Genomic DNA, 11,217 nt, shown 5'->3' with positions numbered 1-11,217 from the left:
GCTACAGTAGCTACCATAATCCCTATAGTCATAGGGGTAGGTTCATATACCTTTAATTATTGGTGCATGTTGTTTTGAGATCCACGGGGCAGAGACGTGAGCTGCTCAGTGAACACAATGAGAACGGTATAGGCTTACAGGTCCCCTGTCCCTGCCATGAATGTGCACGTCACAAACTTGTGTATTTTGGAGTTGTTGGATTGTATATTTGATGAGTTTTGAGGGACAGGGGACCTGTACCGTTCACCTCCATTGTGTTTACTGAGCAGCTCACGTCTCTGCCCCGCAGATCTCAAAACAATATGCACCGTTACCTAAAGGTAATCAACCTACCCCTATGATAGGCTGTAAGAATTATGGCACAGGCAATAAGCGAATTTGCCAAAATGTTGAACTATCTCTTTAAAACATACAAATGTTGCTTAATGTGTGTCGAATTTAAACTAGGTTTGTACCCAAAGAAAATTAACTGTCTAGTCATCATCATGATCAAAAATTCAACAATAATTATATAAATGATTGTATATGTAGGTATTATGATGTGTCTAATGCTGCTCATTAGTTTAATCAATAGCAGAGTAGTTTAGCTGATGTAGGAGCACAGGACCACCATAGGACTCCATAAGGCTCCAAGCAGAATCTCCCTACCCCAACATTAGTCACCATTATTTCCAAAAGTGTCAAATTCAGGAGTAGTGTGGATAAGGTGTAAACGCAGAAAAATTATTAATGAAGAAACTAAAATAGTCAGTCAGTATACATTTGTATAATATTGAGTTATATGACAATGCTACCACTGACTTGGTGTATAATAAAAACAGAAAGAAAATTTGGGCTTGGCCACCTTGTGGGCACAGGGCCAACAAAAGTAAGACTACAATAACCAACTTATGTAAATGTACTCTGTTACATTCCATTGCTGTCAGTCTTGAATAAGTGATGTGACCACAAACATCTAATTTAAAGCGTTCCAATATGTTGGGAATGATGTAGCCTATGCAGGAAAGATGTACTCTATAGGTGTGTCTGTGTAAAAATAGGTTGTAGCATTATCAAAACAATATGTGCCAGATGTAGGCTATAAACAATCACAGGGTTACATGGGGTAGAGTTCATTTTAAAAGCATGGGTTGGTATTTACTGAAAGACATGACCGTATGTGGCCTGATGGGGGTGATATAGGCTTTCATTTGGTGCATCAATTCCAGTCTGATTTTTCTGAAAATGGCAGGCATCATGACTGGTTTAAATCTACATACCTCTTAGTGTGTCAGTATCATTTATTATCATTAATAACCTACAAATCCTGCGCAAAAGTAAAGTAAATTCCTAAGATGGTGACAATGTACTGTAGTCTGTATGTATGAAAACATGACTGGCCTCAAAGCAGGGGTCTTTGGAGGTTTTCGTTCACCTTATTTTGGTTTCAGACATTTAATTACCCAGTAATTCCATGTTAACAAGCTTAGGAATAGTCACACAAACAAATTATAACTTTTTGATTGTGTAATTCTTGGGTTTTAGTGCCACCGTGTGGATATGTCCTGTTTCATACAAGGACATTACTGTATGTATATTATGTGGCACCTCCACAGTGCCCGGAAATTAGTCTTCAGGTCTTATTTCTGTCTCATAGACACAAAGAAAACAACCTGCAACACGTGAGAAGATGTCCCATTTCATTGAGAGGAATGTGACCTCCTATTCAAAAGATGGTTGTTCTTTCTTAACCACATGACTGAAACGCATGGTGACAATTTCAAGGCTTTACAGCTCTTATCTCCGACATCACCACAACCTCCCCTTCTCCTCCATGTCTAATCAGTCTGCTTTCAGCATTAACTTTATTCCTACTTGAGGTCCTCCACTGATCTACAGGGAGAGGACCAGCAGATATGGACAGGTAAATCTACAAATCTGCCTCTTTCGAGACATTTTAACCTTTCGGAAAATCCATACTTTAACTTTGGGACATATTCCTACAGAAAAAATGTCATGTGGATCTTGAAGCTTCTTCTCCTGGTCCTCCTGGGTGTGGCAGAGACGGCAGACCCACTGACAGATTTGGGTAGGTCATCATTTATTTTATTCATTTCTTATACAGTGATAGTGACTTCATCATAAAGCAGCTATATCTCCCCTTTTGAACAGAAAATATTGCTGGGAAGCTGGTTTTCTATCAAATGGAGGGAAACGCCACTTATGTGAGAGATACTGGAGAACTGGCGTCGGATGTTCCCACAGAGACCATGTTTGAGCTCTTTGATCCTCAGAAGAATTTCAGCACTGCAAAATTCTCATACACATGGGATTTAGGCAATGGGTATGAGGATACCTCATTATTTTACATTTACGGCTTGGGATGCCTTTCTTTGTCATTCATACTTCCTTCTATCTCCAACGCAGAGAAGTGATCCAAGGGACAGAGCCAGTCGTCCGCTATCATTATTCAGAATCAGGGAACTATACTCTGCGGCTACAAGTGGGAGTCAATGTGAACAAATCTTCTCCTCCAATCACTGGGGTCTACTCCACAGAAGTTCAAGTTCTCGGTTTGTAGTTTTACACTCATAAATACATCAACAACTTGTTAAGTTCCTTAGAAGATGACAAGGTTCTCCAAGTACAATTTTACCAAATGTTACCAAGACAGACTTCATGACCAGCTTGGTAATGAATGCAAAAAAATCCCTAAAAAATCTGTCAGCATCAACGATGTGATCTGATGTAGCTGCCATTACATGTTCAATACTAAATGAACCCTTGTAATAGATTTAAATTAGAGGCAATTTTGTGTTTAGGTCCAGTGTTTAGTTCTGTCTAAGTGTTGAATTGACTAATAACTGAAATCAATTTTGTAGATGCCATCAAAAAAATCGAGCTGAAGGGCCCTTCAGATTATGAGGTGTCTCAGAACACCAGCTTGGCATTTCACGTCGACGGGAGGTAAGCTGCATTTGATTTGTTCATTTCTCTTTCCTTCCACTCAATTTCTGTGCACCGAATAGATATCTTATCCGGACTCCTGTGGAAGTCACTTTAATTTTCCTGCAGATGTCTTTATGAGATACTTGAGATTCATCATTCACTCCATTTCATTTTTTCCCATCAAATGTGATGTGTTCAATAGGCACAAGTGTGAAATAATCATTTTTATTTTATTTATTTTTTCCTTTTATATTACCAGGAAATCCTATTGAGATAAAAGAAAATGTCTTTTTACAAGAAAGACCTGAGATCATATTGATCAATTTGAAAAAGACTCCATTATTCTTCTGCCTATTTTCCTCTTCATTTCATATTTAAGATCTATATATAATGATAATATATATTCATGATAATCTGTGTGTGTCCTTAGTCCGCCCATGTGGGTGTGCTGGCGTTTCCTGCCTAACTGTGTACCAGACACAACGGGGGTCTGCACGCTGACCATGTTGTATGAAAACACCCTGAAACTGAACCACACCTTCACCTCTGTTGGCGTCCACTGCCTGGACATCAGCATTCGTAATGACGTCAGCAAGCTGGAGACCTCCTTCAGTCTCTATGTCAAGAGAAACAGTGAGTGGCCAGGCACGCATGCACGCACACACACACGCACACACACATACGCCTGACCAATTGACATAATGAAAATGTCAAGGGTAGCAACTTCAGTAAAAGAAAAGATGTGGCAGTCAGACACAGCAGTTGCCATTGGTGTTGCTTTGCACCATTGGAGACAGCTCTTGGCATAAGTTTAATTCTAATCTCACCATCATTTCTGGAGTAGTAAGTAAGCAGGTCTTAATGGGACCCCCCCCCCCCCCTATACTTTCCATAACAAAAAGGTGGAGAGGGGGATAAAAGGGGGAGGAGGGGAAACAAAAAAGACAGAAACTCAGTTTAGGAATTGGGCAGAGAAAATAAATTAAGTCTTGTTGACCATTTTAGAGTTAGCCTATTAAACAATTCAAACATTTGCTAAATAAAACCACGAATGATCCATGTTTCTGTTATTGATCCTATTCAGCCCAGTCTGTAGAAGAGAGGCCTAATGGGTTAAAGTGTGCTATAAAGAGGGAGCTAATTTGACAGCTACTTTAGAGCAACTACAACATCACCTGGAGAACAAACATCACTTTCAAAGCTACTGTAGCCAAGCATCTTGTTACACCACTTTACCTTTGATGCTATTTTCAGCCATATTGATCACCAAACTCCTGATCCGAGTCATGTGACGTTAAAAAAACTTCACACACTCCCATGTGACTTCACGCTGTGAACGACCCTGAGATGATTAACAGGTTTTGCTGTCAGCTGGGACTCCCTACTGCTCTAAAACCTCTAGAGTACACTACTTTTATTTTGACCTGACAATAGCATCATGGCTGTCAATATCAAAACATGAACACACACACAAGATGTCACTCAACTTAACCAGGAAAAGTATAAAATTTCCCAGGGTGAACAAGGCAAAGCAATTTTATTTATCAAAATAAGACTTCAAGATGACAAAAACGATTAAAAAAAAGACATTCAAATCAATCAGGAAAGAAAGACTTTACTTGGTTGCTATTTTTTTCCCCCTTTTACTGTATATACACGGTTGCCCATATAATTGGAATAATTTTGTTTTCAGACACATTCCTGTTTTTATTCCAATTATAGTAAAACTATAAAAAAAAGAAAAGAAAAAAGTATAGGCTATATTTTTTTCCTACTTAACCGTGTAAAATTAGTAGGTACCGAAAGTAAATAAAAACTGGAAATGGAAAGCTGAACTACTCCAAGGTACATACATAGGCTAGGGTTGTCACAAGATTTGGCCCTTCAAATTAAAAGTCCTAGCCTTTCATATACAGTTCAGTCATTGATTTTGACTTACTGTAATTTTGACAAGACAGGGCTCTAAATGTTTTTTGCTTGGTCGACTATTTGGGGGCAGCCTTATTAAATTCTGTGCAAAAATATGTAGAAGCACAGTTTTGTTAAATACTTGACAGTTTGAAACAGTTTTCAACGAAGTAGTGAATTTACTGTAAAAGTATGAGTTCTGTTTTTTTTTTATCGTGGTATCCTGAAAACATCAAGATAATTACCCGCAATTCACGCACAAAATAAAACTTTTTTTTTTGGTATTTTATTTGGGTTTTTTTAGAGAGAGAGAGAGAGAGAGAGAGAGAGAGAGAGAGAGAGAGAGAGAGAGAGAGAGAGAGAGAGAGAGAGAGAGAGAGAGAGAGAATTGATTGGAGAGAGAGTGAGCGAGAGAGAGAGAGAGAGAGAGAGAGAGAGAGAGAGAGAGAGAGAGAGAGATAGAATTGATTGGAGAGAGAGATATTAAGACGAGCCAGAGGAAAGTGGACTGGGGTGGAGAGAGGAGGTGGTTGGAGCTTCTAGAGTGGAGTGGAGAGAGGAGGTGTTGGGGTGGAGAGAGGAGGTGGATGGAGCTGCTGCAGCCCCCTCTACCACCTGATTCTCATCACCCTCATCCTCGTTTGCTTTTCCTCCTTCCGGCTCCTCATTGGTCCTCTTCCAGAACCAGAAGCGTCTCTTCTTCTTCTGCATCTTCAGGAGCAGCTTCTCCAGTTGTTGCTTCTCTGTCTGGAGAGCCAGCTTGTCCAGCTGCAGTGTTCTTTTTTGGTCCTCCAGGTTTCCCTTCTCAACCTGCAGAAGGTTCTTGTCTGCCAGCAGGTGTTTTTTCTCCACCTGAAGGATGTTGTTTTTTTCTTGGTGGTTGTTCTTCTCCACTTCGAGCCTGTTATTGTCTTGTTTTAATTCTTTGGTTTCCACCTCAAGGACGTTGTTTTTTTCTTGGAGGTTGTTCCTCTCCACTCTGAGTCTGTTGTTGTCCTGTTTTAATTCTTTGGTTTCCACCTCAAGGACGTTGGTTTTTTCTTGGAGGTTGTTCCTCTCCACTCTGAGTCTGTTGTTGTCCTGTTTTAATTCTTTGGTTTCCACCTCAAGGACGTTGGTTTTTTCTTGGAGGTTGTTCCTCTCCACTCCGAGCCTGTTGTTGTCCTGTTTTAATTCTTTGGTTTCCACCTCAAGGATGTTGGTTTTTTCTTGGAGGTTGTTCCTCTCCACTCCGAGCCTGTTGTTGTCATGTTTTAATTCTTTGGTTTCCACCTCGAGGATGTTGTTTTTTCCTTGGAGGTTGTTCCTCTCCGCTCCGAGCCTGTTGTTGTCCTGTTTTAATTCTTTGGTTTCCACCTCAAGGATGTTGGTTTTTTCTTGGAGGTTGTTCCTCTCCACTCCGAGCCTGTTGTTGTCCTGTTGCAGGTGTTCGTTCTCCACCTGTAGGACGTTGTTGTTGTCTTGGAGAACTTTCCTATCTGCATGCAGGACATTATTGATTTCCTGGAGGTTTTTCCACTCCAACTGAAACCTGTTGTTGTCATGTTTCAGTTCTGTGTTCTCTACCTGAAACATGCTGTTGTTTTCTTGGAGGTGTCTCTTCTCTGTGTCAAGCCTGTTGTTTTCTGCCAGGAGCTTTTCTCTCTCCATCTGCAACATGTCGTTGGCAGTCTGGAGGTTTTGCAGAACCTGGTTTTGTGCCTGTAGTTTTCTTTTTTCTTCCCTCAGGATTTGGTTTGTGGACTGCAGTGTAAGCTTCTCATCCTGAAGGACTTGGTGTTTTTCTTGCTGTCTTTGGGACACCTCCTTCAGGATGAGCCTTTCTGTGTGCAGCTTCTTGTTCTCTCTCTTCAGGACTTTTATTACCTCCTCCAACTCTTCCACTTTCCTCAAACTGCTGTCCTTGGTGTCCTTCTCTATCAGTCTCTGTAGATCATCTGAGCATTTTTGGAACATGTCCAAATACATATCTTTAGCCTTCTTGAGTTTCTGGATCTGAATGTCCTTTTCTTTGACATTCTCTGTCATTTCCTCCAACTGCATTTCCAGTTCCCTGTTCCCTAGGTGCAGTTCTTTCCTCTGACCCATCTTCTTCCAGGAGACTGTCATCTCATTGGGACATGCTTGAGTTTGTCCTCTCTCATGGTTTGGAGGACTTTGCTCGGCAGCTTCTGCAAGTTCTGCCCAAGTGAATTTTCTTCCAGCCATGGCGTGGTACGTTTGAAGACCAAATACTCTGGCTCAGTGTATGTGAGATTCACAGATAGCAGCCTGTATATACCAGAATTTAAAATTCTGGGTAAATATACAGGTTTTAAAATTCTCTATGACTTCAGAATAACTTTACATTTTTGTGACAAAACAAATTATGATGTGATGTTGACGTACTCTTGCACTGTGTGACTAAATAACACGGATACCAGCCTGTAAATAACAGCCTTATAAGTTCTGGGGCTATTTACAAGTTTTGAGAATTCTTTATGACATCACATTTTTTTCCTTTGAAGTCCGCACAGAGGACTGAGACTGTGACATCACAGCTGATGTTGAATTCTACATGACATCACGTTTTTTGCTTTGTCACTGAGAAGCGACTGTGACATCATAGCTTATGCTGACATGTTCATTGTTGGGCGCGTTACTTTTAAAAAGTAATTAGTTATAGTTACTAGTTACCTTCCCCAAATAGTAACTGAGTTAGTAACAGGGTTACTGATAAAAGTAATTAATTACCAGGAAAAGTAACTATTCCGTTCTTTTTTTAAATGCTAAAATATGTCAAATTGCTGAGACTTCTCTCCCTAACCCCCGTTTATCTGGAATTAACCAAGTTGCTCGTGACTCCTACACAGGCATAGGCTATGAATGGCTTGATCATTTAGCCCTAGAGTAAAAATGAAGTCCCGTGAGATTAGATTTTGGTGTTAATTTTTATGTAGATGGATAGATAGCAACAGTTAGAGGAGACAGGGTTAAACTAACTTCTGTCGACCCCTAGAGGAATTCTATGTAACTACTAAAACACTGCTGGTGCTTCCACATCATGTCTGGCATGCGGCCACACATACGCGAATAACAGTGGCGAATATTACCATTGACTTCCAGTGTTTATGTGCAAAGGGACGAACAAAACTAGTCTAGTTTCTTAACAACCTCTGATCTAATACAGTTTATTATTGTTAATATAAAGAAAATCCATAATTACCCACCTGCCTGTGTTATTCTGCTTCAGTCTTACCCCCTGCTCCCTAATTACTTAATAGTTTCACAGTAATTAAACAAGTCCAAACTGGAATTATTCTGACTTTACTAGATTGCTTTTTCATGGCAATTTCTTCACATTACCACATTGTTACTACACAGTTAATGGCCAACTTGACTGTCATGACTAGTCATGCAATTTATTTACTTTACTATATAGGCAGGCTACTATAATAACTACACTGTCCTTAGATTAAAGAGTTACCAATCATCCTTTACCAAATTGATTTCTTTAATATCTCAGAGAAGAATGATGTGACTCGTTATTATTCACAGTTTTATTTGAATGAATAAGAATAAATCTAAGTCACAATGTCCCCTCAAGATGATTCATAGTAGTGGATGCACACAGCTAAATGTTTTTATTTTTCTATTTATCAAAAGCATTCCTGAAACTGAAATGAGTGGTCATGAGGTGTTTCAGATAAAACTTTGCATGTGCCATTTATCTGTTTTAGTTCCACAGAGAGAGAAGCAGCAGTGAAAATGGAGGAATCCAGGCATATCAGAGTAGAGCAAGCTGACTGGTCAGCACATCTACTGTGCTCAATGGATTAGCTGCCTCTGTGACTCCACTGAAGCTGTTATACAACAGAAAATCACAATAACCAGCTTTTAATGTCAGTTTCTAACTAAGTAGGAAGTTACATTGAAAATGAGAAAAGCTGGACTTCATATTACATGACAGCTTTCTTCCTCTCACTCAGGTACTTACTTATTACTGCATTCACAGGTAACACGTGTGTTTTTGTGTTATTTTCAGCCAACCCTCACATGTTCTTCATCTTGACATGTGCCGCTGTTCTGGTTGCAACTTTCTCCTTCATCACAGTCATCGCCTGCCGCCCTCGTCATTACAACAGACTTCAGGTACCTAAAGGACCCAATTTGTAGCTCTGTCTTGCCGTGAACTATATAAAATGTTTTTATTATGTATTATTATTATTATCATACATGAACAAGACAGTGTAACTTGTCATTATTTTGGGTTAAAAGATTATGACAGGATACTTATTAGAAAACTGGGTTCAGCATTTTAGATAAAGATCCTCCAGGCCATATTACGTAATAAATTGTTGTTAAAATGATGGTGGTTAATATTAAATAATTCTTTTATATCAGTTTGCGTAAAGTATTTCAAGTGTAATTGACAGAATCAGTGACTGCACTTGAATGCTGTAAATGACCACAAGGAGGCTGTCTGAGCCCAGAAATAAATTACACCTGATTCTGTGCAGTGTATAAACACCTGGAAAAGTCAATGCACAGTGAATATTGAATTGACGTTTATGTAATTCTATTTAATCTAAAATAAAAAACAATTAAAAAAAACAACAGGACATTTCACTGACTGACATCTGTCTGTATCAATGTCATTTTGCAGATTGCAACTGCCAGTAATGCTTTATTCCTGAAGAACCAAGACGCAGATGATCAAAGCACGATTCTCTTCAACTTTGCCAACGAGGGACGAGGAGAGAAAGAGCCACTTATCCTGCAGTATGGGACTCAGTACTCATCTTAACCATCAAAACACTTATCTGTCTGCTATCTGTGTTACAGTGTAGGCAACTGTTGCTAGACTTGTTTTGTCAGAAGAGTACGCAATGATACTTTTGCAATAGTACTATTTGTCATCTTATTACATATCGCCATAAAAGATGTGTAAAAATCTGTGCAAAACATATAGACTGATACGGATTTTTAATAAATCACGTTGTATAAGCGCAGTGCCTGTTTAAGACTATGGTCTAAGCTGTGTAAATTATAGGTTTAGTCGATCTTGCTTAGTAAGTTACTGTAAATACTTGTGCATTTTTTCTAAAGTAGGTGATAGTGATCTGAGCTCAGGCTGACATTCAGATGATCTCATGATAAATTCATGGCTCAAGTGCAGCTCATGTTTAAACAATGAGTTTTAATTTCAGGTCATGCTGTGAATGCACCAGACTGCTCATTTATTTTTTGTCTTCTTTTTCATATTGATGTGTAAATTTGGGAATTGCTTTGCTTTGCTTTCAAGATAAAGAATTAAAGTATGTTCCATTTGTATTAAGTTTCTTGTGCAGTGCTATAGATAGATAGATAGATAGATAGATAGATAGATAGATAGATAGATAGATAGATAGATAGATAGATAGATAGATACAAACCCTCAGGGGCCTATCCTGTCAAATTGCAATATATGAGACATTATACTAAGTGAGGAAACATCAAAGTGTTTCAAGCTGATTTAGCCAAACAAAAAAGATGGATTAGCTCAGACAAAACAGAATCCTTGAATCATTTCCCACAGCGCTGACGTCAATCAGATCAGTTTTCTGCTGTTTAGTACCTTGATGGTGTTTAATGACAGCTTGTCCTCGGCTAGAGGTGTCACAACATTATTAATTGTGAGGATGCTGATGAATGCCAGCTGTCAGAGATGCGGTTAGGAGCTGCAGGTGCTGCGGCGAACGCCTCACTTCTATCTGAGAATCGACCTTGTGGTGAAAAACTTTTGGTTTGTAAAGTCACTGGTATGTTACATAAAACAAGGCCTTTGCTTTACCCTATCTGTAAGTTATCTTTCCACCTCCTCCCCACAACACAACAGCAAACATAACTGTCACCATAAATATCATATTAAGGACAAGTGAGTTGAAGCAATTTGTTTGTGTTTCTGTAATAGTGTAACTTGATTATGTCTTCACAACAGTGTGGGTGGAATAATATCTGTGAGCTCTCAGGTTGGAAATGTTCTACCTAATACTAAAACACGACCACTGTGATTCAAGCTGCATCGACAGATTCTTTTTAATTGGTCATTTGGGGGTAGCTAAGCTGTGAACACAACACTGGCATCCAGTATAAACTTTATTAAACTCATATGGGGGACGCATTAGCAAACAGTTATTTATTTACATTTTCAGCAAACCCATTAGAATTCAGTTAGAGTCATGTCTAGCTACTCTACCCACAGCTCATCAGCCAGCCGCTAACCGTGTCTGTCTGACAGTGTGCAGACAGTGTGCAGTGGGTTTTTAGTGTTTTTAGTGCTGAAAACAGAGACGGTGAGGGTAAAACAAATATTAAAGCTGCGGGACAGGACCAAAACAACGAGTGGACAAATGCTTAAAC

The 11,217-nt window shown here is 39.3% G+C and overlaps 1 protein-coding gene across 1 annotated transcript; it reads left to right on the top strand.

The window, feature by feature from the left end:
- Positions 1–1,995: 1,995 nt before the first annotated feature.
- Positions 1,996–9,622, top strand: tmem130 (transmembrane protein 130; the record flags this gene model as incomplete). The annotated part of the gene is made up of 7 exons (XM_083993901.1): positions 1,996–2,068; positions 2,152–2,323; positions 2,407–2,552; positions 2,862–2,946; positions 3,359–3,561; positions 8,861–8,967; positions 9,482–9,622. The coding sequence occupies 7 exons, from the start codon at positions 1,996–1,998 to the stop codon at positions 9,620–9,622; spliced, it is 927 nt and encodes a 308-aa protein (XP_083850027.1).
- Between the last annotated feature and the right edge of the window lie 1,595 nt (positions 9,623–11,217).

Source organism: Trachurus trachurus, assembly GCF_905171665.1.
Source record: "Trachurus trachurus genome assembly, chromosome: 19".
NCBI lineage: Eukaryota > Metazoa > Chordata > Actinopteri > Carangiformes > Carangidae > Trachurus > Trachurus trachurus.
The sequence above is the reverse complement of the archived record's forward strand: the minus strand, read 5'-3'. Positions and strand labels throughout refer to the sequence as shown.